The 25,893-nt window shown below is 42.2% G+C and overlaps 2 protein-coding genes across 3 annotated transcripts; one reads left to right on the plus strand and one right to left on the minus strand.

The window, feature by feature from the left end:
* map3k8 (mitogen-activated protein kinase kinase kinase 8) lies at positions 1-6,748 on the minus strand. Of its 2 annotated transcripts, XR_002292617.2 has the most exons (9): positions 6,584-6,748; positions 5,716-6,066; positions 5,461-5,631; positions 4,693-4,954; positions 3,873-3,979; positions 3,029-3,181; positions 1,095-1,341; positions 834-1,016; positions 1-770 (listed from the first exon to the last, which is right to left on the minus strand). XR_002292617.2 is itself a non-coding variant. In XM_004080905.4 (8 exons), exons 2-8 carry the CDS (start codon positions 6,037-6,039, stop codon positions 892-894), a joined length of 1,389 nt encoding a protein of 462 aa, XP_004080953.1. In that variant the 5' UTR covers positions 6,040-6,066; positions 6,584-6,748; the 3' UTR covers positions 1-891. The 2 variants fall into 2 exon arrangements, 1 of the variants encoding a protein (XP_004080953.1); XM_004080905.4 differs by having other exon boundaries at positions 1-1,016.
* A 218-nt stretch (positions 6,749-6,966) lies between these two features.
* Positions 6,967-25,667, plus strand: mtpap (mitochondrial poly(A) polymerase). Its single transcript, XM_023950112.1, has 9 exons — positions 6,967-7,176; positions 10,877-11,052; positions 11,128-11,358; positions 11,453-11,677; positions 11,751-11,962; positions 13,230-13,456; positions 16,454-16,546; positions 16,652-16,725; positions 22,078-25,667. Exons 1-9 carry the CDS (start codon positions 7,026-7,028, stop codon positions 22,414-22,416), a joined length of 1,728 nt encoding a protein of 575 aa, XP_023805880.1. The 5' UTR covers positions 6,967-7,025; the 3' UTR covers positions 22,417-25,667.
* The last annotated feature ends 226 nt before the right edge of the window (positions 25,668-25,893 follow it).

Here is a 25,893-nt window from a genome sequence, read left to right on the forward strand (position 1 = left end):
TTTTCAAACACACTCAGACAGCTTGAGACTTTTATTTTTTTTAATTGTTCGAACAGCACAGTGAGCCAAAATCCTTTGAACTTCTGGGTCGATTTAACCCATTGATGCCTATTGATGCAAATATGCCACCTCAGCTCCAAAATTACCTTAATTTAGCATTTACATAAAAGCAAAAAATAAGTGATTATGTTTTTTCATAGCTGGAAATAAATTCAGGCATCAAGGGCAGTGACCGCTGAAGTCAACTGTTGATCATCCATCTAGATGTACGCAACACAAATCATCAATGTAAAGAAGTTTCATTTGCATAGCACAAGCGCTAACATTCACATTCCATAGGAATTAACAGAAGGTCCGTTAAGAACTACCTAATTACAGTCTGTGTAATGCACACAATTGAACAATAATATTTTTAAGCTATAGCTTAAGTCAAATAAAATAATGAAGAAGAAAAAAATTGCATACATGTTTTACAGTGACATGTACGACACTGTTATAAAGTAAAAACAGCACACGACAACTCATTTTGTCCAGACACGTGCTGTCCATTTTTACTTTTGGTAAATCCACTGTCCAAACAGTGAAGTCGCTAGTACCTTTTCAGAGACCAACATTTGTTCTATCCTCTTAGACCTGGCAATTGTTTTTTCAGCCATGTTCCTCTTGTTTCGCGGGGGCCACTTTGGCCACATAAGGTCACTTCCAGTTAAACGACAGCAGTAAAAATGGTCGCCTCCAGGTCGCAGTGAGACCTTCGTGAGCAATCTGTCCTTCTGCCTTCAGCAAGGAGCTGTGCTGCCGATGAGGTTCAGCTTAAAGAATGCGAAGAGGTAAGGACATCCAGCTTGAGCATCTTTTTCAGCTGCTTCTCTGGTGGTTTGCGTACAGGTGTTAATCATATTCTGAGGACGGGGGTCCTGTCACTAGTTTATGGTAGCCTGACAGAGCCCCCAGGTCGATGTACAAAGAGCCTTTCCTCTTGATGTGGCCAGAGTCTTCAGAATATAGAGAGGATTCTGCAAAGAGAGTAAATGTTAAGATCTGGCTTATGACTGATCAGGAAAACATCACGCAGTCAGTCTGCTGGAGTATACCTTGTGTGGTGTCGTGGTGCTGGCTCTGCTGCCGCGGCAGTGTGTGGGTGGCCTCTTCAAGGGCGGAGTCAAGGCTCCAGCAGCGAGGTTGATCCTCCCTGGGTGGATTGATAGCCTCGTCCTTCAGGAGCTCAGATGCCGAGCTCCGCAGTGTTGGGTTCCTCTCCAGGCATCGCTTCAAAAAAGAGCGCATGGAGGCGCTGCAGTCCTCTGCTATGTCTTCCAGAGGCGGGGCCTGCTTGTGGATCTGTTGGGAGACAGATAAGACCACACTCCTTTAAAAAAAAAAACAAGGACAAAAACTCATTACTTTGATTCTTAGTGGCTTTAAATGCCCGTAGAAGGGATTCCACGCTCTAACACAAGCACTTCCCCCCTACAGCAGTTTCATGGGGAAGTGAGTAAGTGCCTGAATTAGAGTAAACCAGGCTTATCATCATAAAAGGAAGCTGGGCTGCATAAAGGCAGAGAAGTGTGTAATGGAACAGAAAAAAAAGAAGCGGTGACTGTGAGTTGCGCCACAAGTTTTGCAGAACAATCAAGAAAGCGTTCCATGACTCTGTCTGATGACCTATTTCAACTCATGAAGGAGTAACGTGATAGCAATCAAAGTGTTAACTTTTATTTTGAGCTCATGTCCAACTTGGTAAAAGCTATTAAAAAATGAGGTATTATAGCAAGCTGGAGGACTAAATTCATAAAGTAATGAAAGATAAATGTGGTTTTACACAGAGCACACTTCCTGTTCTGTACTAGCCTTGATAGTATGGTCAGTTAGATGTTTTTTTTGTTTGTTTGTTTTTGTTCTTCTGCATTGAAACATTGCACCCCTTGCAGAATTTTAGCTGTATTGAAAAACACAGATTTCTGGAATTGCTTCTTTCTGTTGAATGACCTCCATTCTGGTGAGTGACACACAAAAAAAGGAAGTTATCTGCTCTCATAGCCCAGATGAGCTGCACAGCCCATCAGCTTCATGTTAAGAGTTTCAACATGCTGTGGTGGCGTGCCGGAAGCACACAGTTTTGTTTTTTTCAGAGTTTTACTATGAAGTGATAGGAAGCTAAAAATCAAGACCAAAATCTGATGCAAATATAGTATCTATGTCACTGAGTCTGCTGTCTAACTGATGGCAGGTCTAAGTCTCCTGTTCAAAATAAATGTGTCAACAGTGGGGATCTTCATGAGTGATAAACACCTTTTCATGAATTTCTGTCATGTGGAGTAGACTTTTGGAGTGAAGGGATTCTTTGGATGTTTTTGATTAAGTGCATAAGCTGTGAAAGTTAAAATATTGTCTAGGTTTGTAAGAAAAAGGGATTCGGTAAAGGTGGGGCTGCACAGTGGTGTGGTGGTTAGCACTCTCATCTCACAGTAAGAAGGCCCTGGTTCATATCATAGCTGGGTGCTTTCTGTGTTGAGTTTGCATGTTCTCCTCATGCATGCGTGCGTGTTCTCCTCCTCCACAGTCCAAGGACATGTTTCATAGGTTAATCGGGGGTTCTTAACTGTCTTGTAGGCGTCAGTGTGAGCGCTGGTGGACTGGTGAACAATCTAGGTGTATCCTGCCTTTGCCCAAAAGTTAGGTTCCAGTTACCCCATGGCCCCAAATGGCACCAAACGTGTTTGGTAGATGGATGGATGAATGGTAGATGGATGGTGAAGGCTGAACAAAATCAACCCCCAACAGATCGCTCCAGCTGCACTAAATTCCATTGAAATAATCGTAACTCTGACTGCTGACTCAATTAACGTCACTTGAACTGATTCTGAAGCGGGGAAAAGCGGCATTGCACCACGTCAGAATCCACTCATCCCACATAAGTATTTGAGTAATCAGTCAAAGATTTATGATTCGTCATAGGGCGTGTCTTTTTCAGTTGCCACCGGCGATGGCTCAAGTGTTAAAGGGTTGATGTGACACAAATACTTACAATGTACAGGTAGGATGGGTAGGCAGTGCGGGGGTATCTTCTGACCCATGGAGGACTGCCAGTCTGCATGTGAATGATGCTGGTGCCCAGGCTGTAGATGTCGGTCTTGGTATTGTGTCCCCGGCATAAAACCAGCTCGGGACTCATGTACATCTGTGTGAAAGACACAGCAATCTCAGTCAGTGACATACCTGCAGATTCAAACGGCCAAATAGGGGAGGGAAAGCGCTTCCTCTTTTACTGGTAGCCCTCTCAAATTCTTTGTACACGACACATAACAAACAGGAAGTCTACTCTTGCAGGGGGCTTTCTGCAACAAACCAGTTAACCTTTAGAAACTGGATGTGTATTTCAAAGTAAGCACAAAAGTGTGAAAAGAGTAAACACAATAACAGCTTGTCTCTCTTTTTTTTTTCTTCCTCTCTCACCACTGGAAATTCCAGCTTACTCTCCCGAGTTAAGGTATGCCTGCGCAGCCAGTCGGGTCTGCAGACTCTGCCCCTACTATTATTGCATCTGGGTGTCTGCTTTGGGGCTTTCCACAGGCCACAAGAAGTGCAGGGTGCATGCACGAAGAGCCACATGTGGCAAACAAGTCAAAAGGGGAGAAAACAAGGATGATGGATGATGGGAAGCCTTTTGGATTTAATCCTAATGTTTCCAAGCACTGAGCGTCAGCAGCTCTTGGGTCAGAGAGTGCAGCGATTACTCCTGCCGCCAAACTACTGACGCGAGCTTCTCTGTGCCTAGAGAAGACAGGCGAGTGCTGACTAGTCCATAAAGTAATTTAGAGCCTAGAAGTCTGCTGACTCGTTAAATGAGTGCATGTGTCTAGTTTTCTTACCTCTGTTCCTCTGAGGTCTCTTGGACTGTAGACGTCCTCCGTCATCTGCACCGCCAAACCAAAGTCCACCAGCACGGCCTTGTCTGACATCAGGACGATGTTGCTGGCTGAAGTGACAGAGACCACAAATTACCGACTCGAAGACACCGTCTAAGCAACTTGAGGAATTTCTGCTGCAGCCGATGGCATTTAGAGTTTTCAGGTTTGTAGTTTTCAGCCCCTCCCCCTCCTGAGCTTGTTTTGATTGTAACAAAGCAAAGGCCACGAAACCTTCAAAGATGTCAAGGCCTAACGGGGTCAGGCCACTGGGTGTGTAAGCAAAGGGCTCAGGGTGAGGGAAAGCCCTTTCCCGGCAACAGCCTGATCATGCTGTCAGAGCCTTGTGTTGACAAACACCACTAACCACGCATGAGGCACAATGCTGCTACTCCCAGACTTAAACAGCAAAAGAGCAGCTTGAAGCCTGGAATTTCCACTCTGTGGCAAGACCGTTCTGGCTTTGATCACTGACATGCTTTGCTCTAAGCTGCATCAAAGAATGGGGCAATGATAGAAGCCTAGAAACACAATGTCATACGGCAGCAAAATGTTGATATGAGTAGGTTTTTTTTTTAAATAATACTATCAAGTCAGTCGAATGTCAATGGTTTGTGGTTGTTTTACGTGAATCACTCCTTCTTGTGCTCCACTATTGTTTCCCCAAACGACATCCTTTAGCGGTTTGCCTCTGACGTAAGGAATGCTCAAGCAAAATGACGGCTTCCTGCTCCTCGGCCTGCAGGAGGTCCATTGACATTTTAGCAAAGTGTTGCATACTCACGCTTGATGTCGTGGTGGATGACGTTGTGCGAGTGCAGGTACTCCAGACCCCGCAGAACCTGCTTGGCCACCCAAATGATCTCAAACTCCCTCATGGGCCCACAGCTGTCCAGCTTCTCCAGGACGGAGCCTCCTTCTCCCGCCTCCATGAACAGGTGGACCGTCTGGTCCCAGAGGACAGCGCCGAACAGCTCAGCGATGTTGTCGTGGCGGAAGCGGGCCTGGAATTCTACGTCAGCCGCCTTAAAGTTCTCCAAGGGGATCTGGGGGGAGAATGGGTGGGGTTTAGAAAAGTATCAAAGCAATTTTTGAATAAATTACAGGAACAATTTTATGTCGTCTTTTTATTGCATTTTCTTTGAGAACATATTTTCGTTTCATGCTCTTGTTTTACGCTAGGATTCTATTAATTAATTCCAGTTCGCATCTTAATGGAATCACTTTAATTATACTCTGATGATAGCTGAAAATCATTCTAAACTCTACAGCTGAGAAATTCCTGCAATTTACCCCAGATCAGCTGTAAAAGGGCAACGCAGAATTTCCTTGCTTACTTTAATCTTCACCCCCCTTTTTTTTTTTGTTAACTTGGTTCTTCTTTCCAGCGCACTGTTCCTCTTTTAGGACAAAGGAAAACTTTGCAAGTGTCATGTGTCGAGTGCACATGAGCAACTTTGCAGCCGTACTTGCACGGGTCGTTCTCAGCAGGGGACCCGAGTTTTGAGAAGCTGAGAGCCTCAGTTGCAGGTGCACCTCAGGCAGAACTCACCAGCTTACAAGCCATTCTCTTCCTAGTGGTGGTGTCCTGAGCCAAGTGGACTTTCCCAAATGAGCCCTTGGGCACGAGGCCAGAGCCGGGATTCTTGTAGGTCAACCTCCAAGCAAACAAAAGCACATCTATGTTGATCTGGTATCGGCCCTTTTTCACAGCCATGTCCTTCTGTAAAGCAGGAAAAGTGGTTACGAAAGTCAAATCATTTGAAATGTTATACAGTTTTTACTTTTAACAGAAAAGAAATATCACCTTATTTAGGAGAACTCCTATTTCCTTTGGCAGGTGTTGCAGGAGGGGCGTCTGCATGCTGGATAGCAGGTTTACAAAGGCCAGGATGTCTGGCACTGTCCCATACCGAACCCCGCTGACCGCGTCCTCCTGCTCAGCCACCATCTCCTCTGTCTCCTCGATCTCATCCATCTCCTCCTGGGAGAGACCCTCTTCATCAAATGATAAGCCTCCCTCCTCTTCCTCCTCCCTAAGCTGATAAAGAGTCTCTGCGGCGTTGATGATTTCCTCTACATTCATGTGCGCCAGCAGCAGTTCCAGTCCAGTGTCGTATTTGTAATCCATTTTGATGCTCTGCTCGTCCTTCTCAGCCTAAAGTCAAAGTGGAGAGCAAGAGTCCATTTTTAGCACAGAAGGGAGCAGTCAGGGCTACAGCATGTGCAGCCAGTACTCTGAGGCTCTGTGCTGTGCTGCAACAGGCTGAGTGCAGCTGGGTGGAGCTTACACCACTGTTTTTCAAGGAAAAAGGCAGATGTAAGCTGGGAAACCCCAGGCCAGCATGGACCTTCACTCCTGTTTATGATTATCTATGCTTAGTATTTGAAAGTTTTTCCAAAAAACATGAACATTCATTTAAGTCATTTTTCATTCAATTGTGTTGTGACAAACAAAATGTTACATCAGTTTAATGATATATATGTAATTATAATTTTTTAAGGCCAATTCTGTCTTAACTTTTATAAACATAATAATAGCGTTGTTGTAATTAATTTAAAAAAAAGTTTAAGAAATGGGTTTTTATGATGATGGTCCACAACAATAAGAGTATCTGCTATTTAAACATGACAGAATTTTTTTAAAAAAAGAAAAGAAACAGGCAAAAACTCACAGTAGTTTCTCTCAGAGCGTCTCCATGATGCGTGTCTGTCTGCTGTCGTCGGCTGTCTATTCGAACTGGCGGACGTGAGAGACCGCTGACTACTTTAGAGAAGGAAGTAAACACAATGGAGGTGCGCGTGGGTTCGTGCTGTGATGTCAGACTCCAATGCTTTGCCCTGTCTTGGTTTCGTTTTCCCTTTTCTTGTTTCCTAAGAAGGAAATTTTTGTTATTTTCTTTATCTTTCCCATTTTTCTAGGTTAAAATAATAATTAATAAAACACGAGTAATCATGCTTCAATTAAAAAAATATGCATTTTTTTTGTATTTTTATTTTTAATTTAAAAAAAGTTGTAAACTTGTTTTTTGGGGTTTGTGGCGCTGTTTCATGGCTTCTCTCACTCGCCGTAGATGAGTTTGTGCGCATGCGCCTTTCAGCTTCGCTCCGGAGGCCATGGCGTCCTCCTTGCCCGTGTGCAGGTTGTCTGTTTGGGGCAGAGCCAGCCTGTTGAGATGCTCACGGAGGACCGACACGGTTATCCACAGACGAGTTGGAACTAACACTACTGCTGCACGGACGGAGTCAGCTCGAAGAGACGAAAACGGTGAGTGTCGTGGAGTTGGAAACATGTTAGCATGGAGGCTAGCCCTGAAAGATGCCGCGACAGTATGAACTCCATAGAGAAAAGCTCAGGTTTTATGAAACAGACGCGGCAGTGGGCGAAGTTGACTTTGTTTTTAATCACAATAATATCTGAAATAACAAGATGAATAACACCTATTATTCGGGATTACGACGGTCTTAAAGGACTGATAGAAAAGTTGATTTGCGGGATTACAGAATTACATGTGGCAGTACAGTCAGTTGTAAAAAAAAAAAAGTACAGATAACAGAATGAGTAACAAAACGTGCACTAAGCACCAAACTTTACTGTCATAGAAACACAATCTGAAATATTAGCTTTGTTAAAAGGAAACGAACTTTATCAAAACAAACGCAATGCAACAATATTATTAAAACAAGGAATTAGTTCAAATGTGAAAGTAAGATCCAAACCCTCACATGCTAGTACCAAAAACACAGCAGCACTATTTAAGCATGGTGGTGGTGGCATCCTGGTTTGGGTCTGATTTAATCATGTTAATTTAGGAAAACTGGGTGAAGACTGATAAATCCTCTACTTGTACTTTTACCATCACTGTCACGGTTGAAACTAATACACTGAAAGGTTGGAACGGTAGAGCGATATCTAACCCAAATCATGAAAGGATGTGTGGTGAATAAATCAGGTTTGCAACCATTTTGCAGCATAACAATTTTGGCATGAGACCCAAATTACTAGGTCAAACTCCTCAGCTCTTTTTAAATAGACAGTGCTAGATCCAAACATATTTATGTCACAATTTGTTTAAAGGTTGCTGAAGGGCATACTTGTTTCCATTTAGCATAACTTGCTAGATTAGAAAAACAAAACAAAAACATATTTCAGATATGACAGATGGGCTTTTTAGGTATTTCTTAGATTTAGATATTTCCTATACATTTTGTAGGAAATCTGCAATTAGTTAAGTATAGTTGAACAATTATCCTATGTTGTAATAAAAATATGAATGAAGTAGCTTAATGGTGGTTATCTAGAAACATCTATAAAAAATATGTAATTACAGTGGAGTAAATAGATAATTGATCTCTTGCTGATTTTTGTAGGTTTGCCTACTTGAAAAGAAATTCACAGTCTGCCATCCTTCATTGAACAGTGAGAAATAGAAAATAAAGAAATTGACTTTAACCGACAAGTTATAGTCTCCTAATAAACCTGTCACCTGAATTAAAGAACCCTGTTTAAATTAATCACCTGTGTAAAACTCACCTGTCCACAGAATCAGTCAATCAGACTCCAAACTCTCCAACATGGAAAGACTAAAGATCTTTTAGTAGATTTAAGGGAAAAGATTAGACCTGCTCAGGAATGGACTACAAAACCATCAGCAAGAAGCTGGAAGTTAAGGTGACACCTATTGGTGCCAAAATACACGAATTGCATCATGACCATCCGTCCACCTTTAGGTCTGGGGCTCCATGATGATGAGAACAGAGAGAAATCAGCCTAAAACAACACGGCAGGACTGAGTTGATGATCTCAAAGCAGCTGGAACCACAGTCACCAAGAAAACCATTGGTAATACTTTACACCACAATGGTTTAACATCTTGCAGAGATCACAAAGTTCCCCTGCTAAAGAAGACACATGTTCAGACCCGCCTGAAGTTAGCAAACAAATACCTTCATGAGAAATTAGGAGAACGTGCTGTGGTCAGATTTGGCATCAAATCAACCCAGAGGAAGAGAAATGCTCCCTATGACCCCAAGAACACCATCCCCACTGTAAAGCATGGGGGCGGAGGAATTATGCTTTGGAGGTGGGTTTTTTTTTTTGCACAGGTCTACTTCATGTGTGGACGGGAGGATGGGCAGAGCCGTGTACCATCAAATCCTGAGTGAGAACCTCCCTCTCCTTGAGCCAGGAAGTTTAAAATATGTCATGACTGGATCTTCTAACGGGATAATGACCCAAAACATAAACCCAAGACAACCAAGGAATGACTGAAGAAGAGGCAGATCAGGGTCATAGAGTGGCCCATCCAGTCTCTGGACCTTATAGAAAACCAATGGAGAGAGCTGAAGCTCAGAGTTACCAAACAACAGTCACCAAATCTTTATGATTTAGAAATAATTTGTAAAGAAGAGTGGACCAAAATTCCACCTGATATGTGCAGAAACCTGATCATCAACTATGAGAAACATCTGACCTATGTGCTTGATATCAAGGGTTTTGCCACAAAGTACAAAATCTTTCCAGCAAGAGGGTTCAAATACTTATTTCCCTCAGTGAAATACAAATACATTTATATAAATTAAAGTCAGTTTCTTGATTTTCTTTCTCTCTTTTTCTCACTATTCAATGAATTTACTATTAGGATAACAGAATGTCAGTTTCTTTTTAGGTGATGATAAACTACAAAATCAGTAAAGGGATTAAATACTTATTTATTCCTCCACTGTAACTGCATTTAGAGTTTAACAGCCAAGTTCTAATATCTAGCTTTTAAATGCTAACTGCTATATTAGCTAAACAAACTGTAAAAAAGAACAAAAAATGAATGGAAAAAGTAAAAAACAATGCTAACATGTTCATTATATTCCGGAGTCATTAATAACCCATTGAAGGCCTTTGTGATACATGTTCAGTAAAATAAATAAGAAGAGCAAAATTTAAATAGTTAAAGTCAAAATAGTTACAAATTGATGGGTGCTTTCAACTATAGTTGAATAAAATGCAGCGTTCGAAATAAGCGGTTATCCTGTTGTCCCAGACAACCAGATTTCTCGGAGGACAACCAAAAATGAACCTGATGGTTGTCCGTGTGACAACCTGGTCTTTTATCCAACATTTTGGTATTTTTTCGACTATTTTTCAAAGTTTTTGGGAAACCGACGTCCGACTTTTTAAGATAAAACCGAGTGTACACGAACGATGTCAGGTTACTTCTGAACGAACCGAGTCGCCTGAAGACATCGCAAAATGACAACATTGCACCTGCATGTCTTAAAAATGTTTAAAAGATCAGGGATATTAGTCTTTACTGCTACTGCAGCGCACAATGTAAACATGGTATCATTTAGACATGTGTTTATTTGAAATAGATGTTATATCATAACTTTTCATCACATATAAATATTACTTTATATTTGGAATGCTGTACTAGTCCCAGTCCATACAAGTGTGCTAAATTTTAAAAATACTCATTAGGTTACAGTGTTGGTTAATGTAATCAATTTTCTGATATATTATAGGGTAAGATAAAGTATTTTCATTTGACCGTAACAGTATTTGATTTACATGGCAATACTTTGTGTAACCAGATGCTTCAATATTTAGTAAAATGTTTGTTTTTAATATTTAAAGAGTTTTTTAAATGTTCATCATAAGTTGATATTAGATGTATAGAAGAAATAAAGATGTAAGTACTGACATCTGAGTAGGTTTCGTTGCTGTTGAATATTGGTATCAAAGGACAACCAAAAATCGGGGAGGACAACCAAATATTACTTGCATTTTTTCTCTCCTTATTTCTAACACTAAAATGAATGTAATTATTTGAAGAAAAGGGTGCTTCAATTGGTTTTTCTTGTTTTTTGTTGTTGTTTTTCCCCCCTTATAGTCACTCAGAAGGCTGTAATACCTCTAAAGCATTTGCTGAATTAGACAATCTGTTAACGTACATTTTGTTTTCACGCTGCAGTTCTGACAGAAGAAACGAATGGTCGGAAGTGTTTGCACACTCTCCTGGTGGAGAGACAAGAGCAGGCGGAGCGCTCCGTCCTCATCAGCTGCCAGTCCGGGACCAGCGAGAAGAAGCTCTTCAAGTTTTTATCTAAACACGGCGACGTAGAAAAATACTTCTTTTATGAAAGTTATGTAAGTGGGAGTCTGTGCTCTTGCGTTGCTCTTGTGCTGCTGTGGGGCGACGTTTCTGACCAGTTACCTTTTTAGGGCATGAACGCCGTTGTAGAGTTTGCCAGCCGGGACGGCGTTGCCTCTCTACTGGAGACGGCCACCATCCCTGCAGTCAACCACGAATCACTGGTGCCTTTCAAATCCAGACTGCTGTCTCTCCGAAACCTCAGCTCTGTGGACGCCAATCCTCCGTCAGGACTTCAGTTCCAGCCTCAAAGCACAGTTCCCACCAATGAGCTCATCCAGAGGCTGTCCCAAGAGGAGAGTGTGAGTTCAGGATCTCCACCACTAAGTTCTAGGTGCAGATTAAACTGGTGGAATTTACAGGATCTGTTTTGGTGTTGTGCCTCCTCTTCCTCAGATAGACCAGCAGATAATCTCCCTGACTGAACAATATCAGATCACAGATGAGAACAGCAGGCTGCGGTTCCTCGTCTGCTCTCTGCTCAAGGATGTTGCTGCTGCTTATTTCCCAGAATGCACCATCAAACCTTTTGGCTCGTCGGTAAACGGCTTTGGAAAGCTGGGCTGCGACCTGGACATGTTCCTCGACCTGGACAGCATCAGCGGGTGGAACGTGAAGATGGTAATGGCGTGTCCCAGTCACGGACGAGGATCTGTCCACTCTCATCAATTCTGTTCTCTCTGTGCTTGTTCAGCCGAAATCGGGGCTTTTCACGGAGTACCAGATGAAGCGCGCCAGCTCTGAGCGGGCCGTCACCCAGAGCGTCCTGTCTGTCATCGGGGAGTGCTTAGACCACTTTGGACCCGGATGTGTCGGGGTGCAGAAGATTCTGAACGCTCGCTGTCCTCTGCTGCGCTTCGTTCACCAGCCGTCTGGTTTCCAGTGCGACCTCACAGCCAACAACAGGTACACTCATGGCGCACACACTCGCCTTCCTCCGGTCTTTTTCTTGCAGCGTTTCAGATAAAACGGGTCTGCATCACAGATTCAAAGGGTCACGCCCTGAAATGTCAGCGTTCAGCTCTCATGCTGTCATAGAGCGACTCCCTTTTCACCACTGCTGCTTTGTGAAAACCCCAAAACCGTTTAGTCAGAGTGTTGCAGCGGTTTACTTACCACTTTGAAAGTGAACAGGAAGAAAGAGGGGGGGCCTTTTCTGCGTTTCATTTCTTCCACTCCAGGCCCAAAAGTCATCACGTTATCAGCTGGAACGCCACCTTTGCTAACGCACTAAAAACCAACTAGAGGTTTCTCAGGAAATGTCGGGGAAGCTCTCGCCGCCGTGGGCGTGAGGGGAACTTTTCTCAAATCGTGCCCTGACATCTCTGAGGCACTTTCCTCCCAATGAGGAACCCTGCAGTCTGATAGTGATCGGCGACAGAATAAGAGAGCTTTTACCTTTAGGTCAGATGATCGTCATCGTTTCAATGGTGCTGATTGTGTTTTCCACTGATGTGAAAACTAAGCCTCTCAGATGTTTGATGTTTCTAGTTATGACATATTTTCTCCAGAAAATTGATCAAACTCTGATGTTGGAATGTATTTGCGAAAAATAGAAAGTGGCAGGAGCTCAGTAGTGCAGAGTAGCCTTTTTAAAACATTTAAAAAAAGTAAAAAAAAAATTCAGAAATCACAGTTCATTTATTCATGCATCTTCTACTGTTTATTCCCTTCCGGGGTCACGGGGCTGCTGGAGCCTATCCCGGCCACTTGTGGGCGAAGGCAGGGGACACCCTGGATAGTTAGCCAGTCTGTCGCAGGGTAGAATGTCCTCAACCACACACCCACACACTCACAATCACACCTAGGGAGGATTTAGATTAACCAATTAACCTATGAAGCATGTTTTTGGACGGTGGAAGGAAACTGAAGTCCCCGGAGAAACCCACACATGCAAACAGGGAAAAAATGCAAACTTCACACAGAAAGGTCACCCATATTGGTGTTCTGTTTTCAGGTCCCCCAGCCGGGACTTGAGTCAGGGGACTTCTTGCTGTGAGGCAAGAGCGCTAAGCACTGCCCCAGAAATCAGAGTACTTATTTAATTTGATAAATATTTTCTCCACAGTCTGGCTTTGGATTGTTTTGTAATTGCCAATTGTTTAATAAAACATTTTAACTGTGATTTTAGTGAATGTAGACTTAGGAATGTCCTGCTGTTTCCTCTCCACAGGGTGGCGATGAAGAGCACAGAGCTGCTGTACTTGTATGGAGAGCTGGATCCGCGAGTGCGCCGCCTGGTGTTCACCGTGCGCTGCTGGGCCAGGGCTCATGGCATCACCAGCAGCATCCCCGGCGCCTGGATCTCCAACTTCTCCCTCACCGTCATGGTGCTGTTCTTCCTGCAGAAGAGGAACCCCCCCATCATCCCCACACTGGACCAGCTACGAGATCTCGCAGGTTCTTTTACTACTTAGTTTATGCCAGTTTTTGGTTTCTTTAGACAAAGTTTTTTTTTTTAAGTGGAAACATGAACAGACATTTACAGACATGTTTCTGCAACACCAAAATACTAGTACATGAAAAATATTGAAAACAAAAAACAATAGGAAAAAGGGTTTAGCAGTCTTAAAAAGCCTGAATAAATAAAAGTCTCATTCCAAGTTTAGTTTGAGGATCTCAAACATCCACTCTCAGTTCTCTGCTAAAGCTTCAGACATCTTTAAATTATTTTAAATTTAGCTTCCAAGGATCTGAAGTTTACCAGCTTTGCAGAGGGGAGCGTTTGGTCTGTTTGGTCCACTTCTTTATAAATGATGGTCAGAGTCAGGGTTGCCAGATCTTGCTGGTGGATTTCCTTCCTAGGTGCCACCATTTAAAAACTAATACGAAATCAGATGAAATATTTAAGCTGTGTTCAATTTGTGTGGCAGGGGTGTCCAGCTTTAATGTGAATTCAATGGACAGACGCCATGAGAGGTCCTGTGTTGGGTTTTGAGCGTTGGCCGTGGGACAGCTGTCTGGCAGCAGCGCGTTTCAGGTGTCATGGAAAGCTGTGGTACGATGTTTCAATATCTTAACTTTGGCAAAGTAATTGCGTTATCATCCAATCATTGACTGAGCTTTGGCTCGTGATGTGTTGATGATGAAGGTTCAAAACAAACAAGAAGGGGAAGCTGATCGTTCCATTTCTAAACTTTAGGATATTTTCCTGTTTGTATCAAGACAGTAATAAAAAGTTCCTCTAATTTTATTTCTAGTGTTATTTTTTCCTCCTCGGACGAATCCAGGACAGGGAGTCGTCAAACTGGGTCACAAAGACATGGAAGTCCTGCTGAAAGTGGCCGTCATTCAGACGCAGTAGATGGTGAAGCTCACCGCGCTGGGAGAATCTCTGAATGACCTCATAAACCCAGACATGGAGACCTATTTACAGATGTTTTTGTAGAGCTCTGCAAAAAAAATAAACCTGATTTCTCAACGTCATCCTTGTCTTCCATGCATTAACTGTAAATCAGATATGCAGTCCATGCTTCCATTGAAAACCTTGGATAGTAGCTCCTCCCACAAGCGTCTAGAGCGTCAAGTTTATGAACACATTTTTGGACAAATGTCCAGACGGGAACTCATTACAGTGAGTTTTCTCTCTTAAACACACGAGTTTGGTCTGTAATATTTATCATAGAGACACTTCAACTGTGACAGAATGGAAAAAATAAGAATCCAGGGAGTCGCATTATACGGTTTTAAAAGTATTTATTTGTATTTTGGTGCAGAAAAAAACAAAAGTTCATCTCAATATTTTGTGACGGAAGCCTGGTTGTTAATGTTCAACATGTTGAACACAAATTCAAGTTCTTTTAAATTCAAAGAACATTTTTACATAATAGCAGGTATTTTAAATGTAAGTATAATATATTCTGTAATCCTTTACATGTTTTTTTAAAGGATTACAGAATATTAGACGCTTTCTTTATCTACATTTTTTTTCAGCTCTAACAGACCAAAACAACGGTGATTTCCTTCCTGTACTTTCCCTGCTCTTCATTTTCTAATATGCAGGACATTCTACAAATGAGACCAATGATTGCACAAAGGGTTTCTGATGTGACTCATAGCTCAGTAGTTATTCACTTTAACACTCGTCATTGAGGTCTTGAGTACAAGTTGTTAAAGTCCACCTATCGGCATTTCCCTTCAGGGGTCACCACAGCGAATCAGCAGGTGGTTTGGCAGAGATTTTTACACTGGATAAAAAATTTACACTGGTTCCTGACGCAACCCTGTGTTTTATCCTGGCTTGGGATTGAGGGACCCAGACTTGGGCCCCTTTGTGGCTACCTAGTTAGGCAGTAGTACGGGGATAAATGCCCCCCCATGAGGCTGTTATAGATTCAAAATGATCCATGTTCTTCTAAATTTAGAATTTGATTTCAAATCAAGCTTCGAAACGGGAGAAAAGAAGTTTCAGAATTCCAGAATGTACGTTTTTTATTTTTATTTTAAATGTGAACTCTTGACCTGGATTTGCAACCATTTCCCTAGTGGTTAACTGGGGAACTACATCAAGCTACCGTTTTTACTTTTTAACGTGTTTCAATTCGGAAGTCAGAGATGCCTCTTTGAGAAGCAATGTGAAGCGAAAAGAAAAATGTAATTTTAGTCCTTTATAACTATTAAAAACGAAATGTCTTCATTTGAATACATACATAATGATAATTACAGAGGGCTGTTCTGGCTCTGAAATTACTTTTTTATCTCATGAACCCAACAACCCCTGGGTTCTGTATTTGAGGGGCCTTGGTGAGGTTAAAGTCCTGGTTTGTGGTTGCAGAGGTCGTATCTGTGTCTCTAAAAGCTGTCGTGCTGCTTTTAAGGAGGGCCTATGCCGTCAGTTTTACGTCATGTTTCTTAAAAAAAAAGACTTTATCTGTCCTTTGTGGTTGGTTTGTGTTTAGTGCACAGCCTTTGACACATTCATTTTTCGCTTCGAGAATCGAGCCATTCTTGCACCAAGAGTTATTGTGTCTTAATAGAGTTAAGTTTGTGCTTTAACACAGTCAGCAGCTCAGCAGTGTGCAGCGTCCGCACCTCTCCTGCCTCTGTCACCTTGACTCCCTGATAATTGCCTTCTAAAAGCAATCAAGCCGTCCTCCTCTTCCTCTCCCCCGGCCTGCTTTGCTCAGACTCCATCACTAAGAATGCTTACAGGACAATAAAAGCTGCATCCCTCCTGGAAGGCTGAGCTGATGCACGCGCACTATTACACGCACGCCCGTGTGAAGGAGACTGGTTACAAAGGCGCAGCTTGAGGGGGAAACCAGCCGCCTTTTGTTCCCCCGCCTCAAACCCCTCCTGCTCTTTTCGCCGTCTCCTCCAGATACGCAGCAACACATTCATCTGCGCCTTGTTTATAGCTGTCATCTTACCTTGTATCCCTGCTCTCGCCCCCTCAAGGTCCCGCAGACAAGAGCGTGATTGAGGGCAACGACTGCACGTTTGTCAGCGATTTCACCAAGATCCAGCTCCGGAGGAACACGGAGGCTCTGGGTGAGCAGCCGAGCGCAGCCTTAAAGGCCGCAGGGCAGCAATTGGCTTTCCAGATGGCGGCGCCAGTGCTAATGGGGCTACACGCAAAACCATACTTTGTTTCAGAGCACCTGCTGTACGAGTTCTTCGAGTTCTACGCCACGTTTCCTTTTAGCAGGATGTCCGTGGACATCAGGAAGGTCTGTATCAGAGTTTGAAATACAACACATAACCCTCACTGCTACAAAACAACACATCGCCATAGACGGACGGGTCAGTTTTATTTAGAGATTTCCATAAAAAACAACTGAGTTACTTGTGTTGAATATTTAAAGATATTTCACGTTTTATTTAGTTTCTTAAGCTTTTATTTTTTAGATATTCTTTTAAGGATTACATCAAATAAAAACATCAACAAAACCTGTCATTTCTGCAAATTGAAATAAGAAATATCAAAACAAATCCTGAAAATCTGGTCACTTAATGAATAAATCCTCAAATTATCTTTGCTAAATACACACCAGGCACGTGAGGTATTTTCAAGAATCCCCAGAATGTGGGTTTTTGAACGTGCATCTAGCTTTCGGCGTTCACTCTTGTCTGTTGGTGCGACAGCTGCAAATCTTGCTCCAAACTTTTTCTTTCATAGCTCTATTCTGAAACATGAAAGGCTCTGTGTCAACCATAGAATTGTGTCCGGGCTCAAACCGCTATTATTAATTTCTCCTCCGTGGTCAACTTTCAAGCATTTGACACTTTAGCTAGTGAAAGGGGACGTCCTCTGTGTGTCAATACCAAATCCCAGTCCCTGATTGGACAAAGTGCGACTGGTTTCACTTTTGACGGGCGCTCAATCGCCCCACGTTTTGTATGTAGAGCCCCGAAAAAACCTTCAAAAGTATCATTTTGTGATTGTTTGGTCTTTTACCGCAGAACACGCATATACACACGTTTACATAGAGCTTTCCCTGGAAGTGGCCGGTCGAACGCATGTTTCTGAGCCCGGTGTTAACTTACCAGTATAGTTCCTGAAACTGGACTAGGAAGTCATTAAAATGATGGAATTGCCTTAAATATAAAGTAAGTGGTTTCTTATTTTTTTGTCTGATCAACTCCATGAAACCTTGAGTCTGTTGGCAGTTTTCAAGTGGTGCTGTCTGTCGTCAGGTCGTGACCTTCTCAAAGGTCATCCTCTACAGACAGCTGATGAGCTGAAATGTGCAGGAGTCTGAAAGTAGAAAAATGTAGATTCCAAAAAAAATATTGACCTAAAAATGAGGAATGTATATAAATGGTGGCTTAAAGCTGTGGGCATAAATCATTAAATTGACCACTTGACGGACATGATTCATTTCCAGTTCATGTGAGGTCTAAATATTGGTTTAAAGTGATTTAAATTACTTTAAATCTTAGAATTTAAACTAATTGTATTCATTTTAATGGTTGAACTCCAGAAGGAACATCTGTTGGCACTAAAGACGGAGTTTACTGGCAGCTGTTTTCTCTCACAGATGATAGTTTTTCTCATTGATGTTAGTCAATCTTAAATGTTAGTCATGGATTTATGTATTATTTAAAAATAGTTGTAGTAAATAAACTAGCAGTGTAAAAATTTAAAGTAAAAATGAAATCGCCTCCCAAAATCTGCTTGTGCTGCTAACACTTCAGTTCATAGGTTCATCAAAAATAAATTAATCAGACACAATGTAATCCCAGACTATCACACTACCACCACCATGTTTGACTGTCTCTTCAATGTTATTTTACTAAAATTAGTTATAACAGTTCACACACCTTTAAGAACCTTTTTTTTGTGTCAGTGGTGCACAGAGTGTCTGATTGAAGGTATTTTTGGATGATTCAGAGGTTTATGTCTAATATAAGAAGAGTTTTTGACGATTCATTTTTACAAAGAATGAAGGCATTTAATAAATTATGGTTACTGATCTAATTCGATCCGATTCACTGACCTAAAATGGATTCAGGACATCTTCAGCCAAAACTTCAAGCACTGTGACTTAGAGATAAACACCTGAACAGAGCAGGTGATATTTTCCAGATTCGCTGTGTTTCTTACAAGATAATCCAGTGTAAATTAAATATGTGTACAAACAAACAAGTAAACAAGAATTAATGGCAAATGTATTCACATTTTAGTATCATACATTTCAGCTCACTGTTGTTTTTCCACATTGAATAATCCAAAGGGAACATTATTAGAACATTCTACATTCTGCATGGTCACATGACTTTGCTAAATATCAAGTGTCTCCACACATTGGACTGGAATGATGGACTGATCCTTTTTTGCTGACATCACATGTATTTTGTCTCCTCTGGTGACACTTGGTTGATTTGACATTATAGTAAAATAAACCTACCATGTCTCAATCCATATGGTATTTTCCAAGATCAATGAAATTCAATGTATTTCATTTTGAAACAATTTTAGAATGTTGTAAATCGATACTTTCCTCAGACAGATTGATTTGGTTGGATCGTAGCAATGTTAATCTATTCATTGATTAAGTCGACTAATTGTTACACACCTAGTTGAGTGACTTCTTCCTGCCTAAGTTTGTTTTTTTTCATGTCTTGCCTTTTTTTTGGTAAATTCCCTGTCAGTGCATTTTTTTACTCTTTAGCCTTTTAGTGATGTCTTTGCAGCTTTGAAGCTTTACTTTCTCAAATAGTAAAAGGACAGAAATTAAACATTTTTACCCCTCATAAATTCAGTTGTTTTTTTTGTTATTTAAATTTTTTTTTTCTTTTAATAAAAAGTAAAGAATTTATTATTTTTATTTTAAATGCTTTATTTCAAGCAATCAAATAAGAATAACTGCAATTGCAATCATCAGTTATACATTCATACATTGATGAATCAAACTTAGATTTAATTAGACATTAGGGTTGGGCGATGTCCCCTAATTTGGCCGTTGACGATGTTTGCTGTCAACCATCGTGATGGACGATGACATCGTGGGGGGGGGGGGGGGGGGGGGGGTTGTATTTTTACATTTTTCGTTCTTATATAACTGCTATTCGTTTTTTTGCTTTTTTCATTTTATTTCCCAACTAATGACTAATCCGCGATGATCCAGTATAAACTGAGGGAAGTGACTTTAACAGAAAAAGTAACAAGCAAAATAGAAGAGAAGTGTAGTCGCTCCCGCACTTAATTAGTGAAGTGGACCGGCGGAGCGCGGACTTAAAGCTTTGTGTTTGATGGGAAGGGGGGGGGGGGGGGGGGGTACATGAGCGGTATGTGTGGGAGATTTAAGACTGCGATCCGTCCTGCAGCTCTAGGGGTACAAGCAACCGAACTCAGAACCGGGTCTAAACGTGTGTGTCTGAGCACAGCTCGGATCGTCAGCACACACAGCGGTTTGAGCATCAAAGCAGAAATGTCGCTCAGTCCTTAGAAAACATTCAAACAATCACGTGGATTTGTGTTTCCAGTCGTGTCCCGACTAAATAAAGGCTGATGTTATTCTTACACGTTTACGTGCAGCGCCACCCAAAGCTAATGTTGTTAGCCCGTGTTAGCATACTGCTAATCCTGGCTCCGTTCAGAAAAAGCACTGACCACACGGATTAAAATTCAAATGATGAGCGAACAGGTGTTTGATAATAACCGTAACATTATTAAAAGCACGTTTAAGGCCCGTACACACCGGGACGAATATTCGCCAGCCGTTATTCGCCAGCGTTTTTCGCCACGTTTTTTGTGTTCACACCCAGGCGATTTTCGCTGACGATGAGTGGAGTGAACATGCAATTTCATTCCCTGACATTAGATGGCGCTTAATGTAAAACAGAAATACTCCTGTACACAAGGTGGCGCTGCGCAACTTTACGCTTCTGAAAGTCGCTTTTCACTCAGAAGAAGAGAGCAAGTATTTACACGCTTTTCAGAATCAAACAAAGAAAACATGAATATTTCAAGCACCAGTAGCTCCAACTGGTGCTTGGTTCGGGGATATTTTAGAATGTCCGTCATTATTGCTTCGCGGCTGTGTGTAGACGCTACTTTGCGTCTATCTTCTTCGCTGGTATGTGTGCTCAGCAAGGCAGTTTTGTGTTTGAGCGCCCCCAAGTTGTGTTTTACTGTAACTTCAGAAGCTCCAGACACGTGAGCAAAAGCGCCATTCTCATTGGTCGAGTAGATTTCGACGCGACGCGTCGAAAAAAAAAAAACGAACCCGAGGCGTTTTTTTTTTTTTTGACGCTTTAACGCCTGGCGTTTTTTCGCGTCGGTGTGCACACTCTCGTTGGTGCCCTTTGTTTAGTCACGAGGCGTTAAACGTCGGCGAAAATCGCCGGCGAAATTCGTCCCGGTGTGAACAGGCCTTTAGAAGATCGTCTCGTATTTTACCGAGCTGACATGTCAATATATATAGCCGCTCGGTGCTGTTATCGTTTTGTATTGAATTGTTACATCCAATAAAGTTTGGAAAAAAAGCCGCTCGGCGGAAGTTGTATCCCCTTCCGGTTTTCAAACTGCGCATGTGCGAATACTGCGCATGTGCGAATGATTTATTCCGACCGAAATTGTGACCTTAGTGAACGTTTTTATATTCTGAAAACATTTTTCTGGGCCCATCTACACGGTTGGATTCCAATCCGACCATTGATCCCATCAAGATATTTTGTACATGTAACCGCGGCTTATGGTGTCGACGCGCAACGTGGCGGGGGCGTGGCATCACGATGGTGGTCTCTCCATCGAGATGTCAGTCACCCATCACGATGGACGATGATATCGTCCATCGGCACAACCCTATTAGACATATTAATAAATATTGCTTGAAAGGGAGTGGAAGGAAGCGAATATTCATATAATCCCACCACAGTTCTACCGTATCTGATTTATTACATGATTTATCATTATCTGGTTCATAACTTTTATCAGACAGAATCAAGAATCCTTAGGTATCAATAAAGCACATGACAAAGATGAATTACTTAAATTACTATGGAAAAAATAACTTTTAGAAATCAACATGTTAAATGCAGATCATTTATCCAAAATATACGCAGACTATGTTACTTATAAGGTAAAATCTTTTCTGCCGTCAGTTATGTATCTGGGTGTGTTTTGTTCTCTGTTAGAGAGCTGAGACTTGTGGGAAAGACAGACCCTCCGGTGTAATTTATGACTCTAATCGGACTGTGGACACGGCTGAGGAGTCCTGCAGGTGGAGTGCGGCCGTGACCCTCCGCCTTCAGCCGTCCACCAGCGGGGCTTCAGCATTAAATCTGCTTTACTGTGCCGCAGCGCTCTGACTCATTCCCAGCCTTTGACTGATGGGTTTATGTTGCCATCTTCCTCTTCATCCCTTTATCCTTCAGTCAGGCTTAAGGTGGATTACAGCATGCAGAGAACACAGATTACAGCCATGCGTTGCTCCCTTTTAAGATGATTTGATACTGTTTAGATGCATTCAGCTTGGCAGAAATACACTTTATTAGCATTGGAGTTTTCAATTTAATGATCAAGATTGACATTTTACTTCTGAGTTGACGGCATCCTCTCCCCTGACTCTGTTCAGGGCAAGGAGCAGAACAAACCCGAAGTGGCTCCGCTGCACATCCAGAACCCGTTTGAGACGGCGCTGAACGTCAGCAAGAACGTCAACGCCACCCAGCTGGAGCGCTTCGTGGCACTGTGTCAGGAAAGCTCCTGGCTGCTCCAGCAGAACGAAACCAACACACCCAAAGGGGGCGGGGCAGGCAAGGTTCACACCCCGTGGGGGCTTTCCACCTTGCTGCTGCCTTCACAGGTCGCGGGCATCAAAAGTCGCAAGAGGAGGAAGCGGGAGCCGGCCAGCGAGAGGATCAAGAGTTTGTTGGACTCTTTGAAGAATCCAAGTCCAAAGAAGTCCAGCTGAGGACTCAAAAACTCAGAGGTTCAAGTCTTACGGCAGAGAAGAAGCTGCAACTCTATCGCTCTACAGTTCCAAACATGGACACTTGAGGGTGCCAGCGATGCTTTCCTATTCCTGTGCTGCTTCACGACTGAACTTGCAGCATCAGTCACTGTAGACGGGCTCCTCTGTGATTATTATTTAATGAAGTCTCGTGGACGATTCTGGGTTAGATCTTTACATTTGAAACACGGGATGCTCTCAGCATCAGAACACAAACAGATATTTACACCATTATTCAGATCTTTTTTAAGATTAACTGACTGTAAACACTCCATATGGAGCCTTAGAATACAAAACATTGTTTGTGTCTGGTTGAAAAAAAGTATTTTTTAATAAGGATCCAAAGTCGATCTTCTGAATCAATTAATCTTCTTTTCCATCTCTCCATAACCATTTCAGGGGGTTTAATTCTGTTTTTTTTAAGTCAAAGGTATTTTTTCTTATATCTGGTTAATCCTCCAGGTTAAGCTATAATGGTTGAGCTTAATGAAAACATTCAGTTTTATACAGATATTGCCCAGAGGCCAGTTTCAAACACAAATTCACGTTTATTTGCTTAGAACTGTGAACACACCAAAATCATGGAAGATGAGAAATAATCACGGGGTATTTTAGGCTGAAAACATAAACAGAAATGAGACAAAAATTATTTCTGAAAAATGTATCAAGTAACATAAACATTTAGGAATCAAAATTAGCCTCTGAGGTATATAATATGACACTGCAGTTTTACATGCTCAGCAAACCCACACCATGATACTGTCACCTCAGTGCAGCCGAGACAGTTTTCTGAGCTGTTGGGATTTTCTATTCATTTTTCAAGGTTGTGCCGTGATTTTTTTTGTCCAAACATCTGTTTTAATCAAAGCTGAATCATTAATTCCAGCCACGGTGTGCACTGTGGAGACATTCAGAGAGGAGGGAGGGAGGGGGTAGGGGTGCACAATTAGTTGAAGAATCGAACAAGACCAAAAAAGCTAAATGATGCGAGAACAAAAAAAAAAGCCAGATAGCAACTACAAAAGCTGCCAAGTCAGGCTTAAAAATGCCGAAAAGGCCGTAGATGATGCAGTTGCCAGGCAGAATACTGAACTCTCTATCAATCAAAACGGCCTGTCTCAGTTCTTCAGTAGGAATTATGATTTTATAAAGACCTTTCTGAAGCTGAGTTCAAGTCAATGTTTGAACAATATTTTCTGGTGAAGGACGTCCTGCAGTTCTTAGCTCCCACAATCACTATTTTTTTTACTTAAATGAGGAACAAACCCACTCCAAAAACCACAGAAAACCAAGCGTACCTGCAGGAATGTCTTATAGGTGCTGAACATGTGGCTGAAAAACTGACAAACGGGAAGACTGCAAAAGGAGGTCGCTTAAAATAGGAAAAGAACACAAGCATTCAAAAAGGGAAAATATGCTAAAAAAGGTAAATGTTACTTTAAAATTTTGTTTTTCAGCCCAAGAATAACTTTTTTTCTTGCTACTTCTATGCCATCGATTGGTATTTTTTTGAGTTTTTATGTATTTTGGTGTACTTCCTTATAACAGGGACAAAAAAACAAGTGTGATAAGAGGAAATTACTCATTTAAGAACACAATGAGAATATAATCTGTAGAACAAGTTCACCCATCTTGATAAATCCTCATATATGTAATCTAAAACTAGCACTTATTTTAGAACATAAATCTTGATTTGGAAACCTAAAGTGTTCAAAACAGAGATTTAACATGTCTTCTCCCTTCTGCTAAACATTTCTTAAATTAAGCAGCTTGATTCTCAGGAAACTGCAGCAAAATGACTTTGACTCATTTTCATAATCATTTCCTTCTCTCTTAATAAGAGAACAAACTCTTGACTGTGGTGATTTTGAGAAAAGCATGGAAAGGTGTAGAGCCAAGATAAGTTGAAACAACGTAAAACCCGGTGATGTTGAATGTCTAAAAACAAGGTTTTAAATCTTTGCAAGTATCAAATGGTTAGCAGTGGAGGTTTCAGGTGCAGAAACATGAAGGGAAGCAGCATCTCAGGAGAGTGAATGATGGTGCGTCCGCCTCGGGGCTCTCTGCACACATAAACCTAAACTGTAGTAAAACTGAAGATGAAATAGATGTTGGTTAAAGTTTAAAGCAGCAAATGATCAATAGGCTTAACGCCGCCTGCGTGCGTTACATTTATATGGAGTTAAACAGCACATCAGCAGTTTGCTGGAGCGCAGTCAGCAGCTCTGAGCTGGAGTCGATCGAATGGATTGACCCCTGAGAGAAAAGCAAAAAAAAAAAACAACTCACACTTAAGAAAACAAGCGTCTTTTTGGGTTTAGCAGAGTACATCTTTACGTAACATCAGACAGGATATAGGTTCTCCTCCTATGAGACTGCCTGTTTGCATGTGTCTGTTTCAGGCCTCGGAGACGACGCTGCAGAGGTTGGGCCCCACAGCTGTTTTTCCACTCATTTCAATGGGAGGTCAAAGGGAAGTGACAGGACGGACTTTTAACTACCTCCCCTTCCCTTCCGGCCGGCACTCCGGCGAGGAACAGGAGGAGGAGAGCACTCCTGACTCCACTCACCGTCCTCTCCCTTCCAGCTCACAGTTCACTCAAAGATGCGCCGCTCTGTTATCTCTGTTCAGCTCACGGAGATGCCGCCCTTCTTTGAGGTTTATTTCCACGAGCCGGTCTCAGGCTGCCGGATCTGCTCTGGTGGAGCAGCGGAGCGGTTATGAAATGTGGTGGTGGTGGAAGGGGCTCTGGGCGGGGAAGATCCTCACCTCGGGGGAATCTGATGAAATGTGACCGCTGGGTGTTCTGGGTTTAATTTGCACGCAGATGCATGTCAGCGCTGCGGATCTGCTGATGTTTAGGTGGTGGTTTTGAATCTGCACTGCTAGGTTTTTCTGTTTTACAGAACCTCCTCCATGCATCCAGTGGTTTGGGAGGTAATTACAGGAATGCATAAAAATTACAGCCACAAAGGTTACTATAGGTCACAGTTTGGGTTTAAAATAATCTTTTTTTAAGGCCTCTGCAAAATCAAGGTCTCTCTTTCATTTGGTGCACATTTTCTGTAGAAAGAATGTAAAAAGGTGGCTTGAAGTTTTGGGAAAACATGCAAAATATTCCAGGAAACTCTGTGAAAGAAGGGAAATTTCGCTGCTTTTGAAGATAATTACCACCCAAAGTCTTGAGCTGCTGCCCCCCCCCCCCCTCTTTCAGATACAGCAGTCGGCTTGATGTTAATGCCCTGCGCTTGTTGTGACGGTCTTATCAGTCGGAGCATTTTCATAAGTGATTTTATCAGGCCGTCTGATCGCTATGGCCCTTCTTCCAGCTGCTCCCACAGACTCCACGCGCTAAACTCAGCCAAGAGTCCCCAAAGCGCTTCCCCTCGCGGTTCCGATAATTGTCCCGTCAGCCCTGAGAGCAACGTTTATGTTGG

This window comes from Oryzias latipes, chromosome 20 (genome assembly GCF_002234675.1).
Source record: "Oryzias latipes chromosome 20, ASM223467v1".
Lineage (NCBI taxonomy): Eukaryota > Metazoa > Chordata > Actinopteri > Beloniformes > Adrianichthyidae > Oryzias > Oryzias latipes.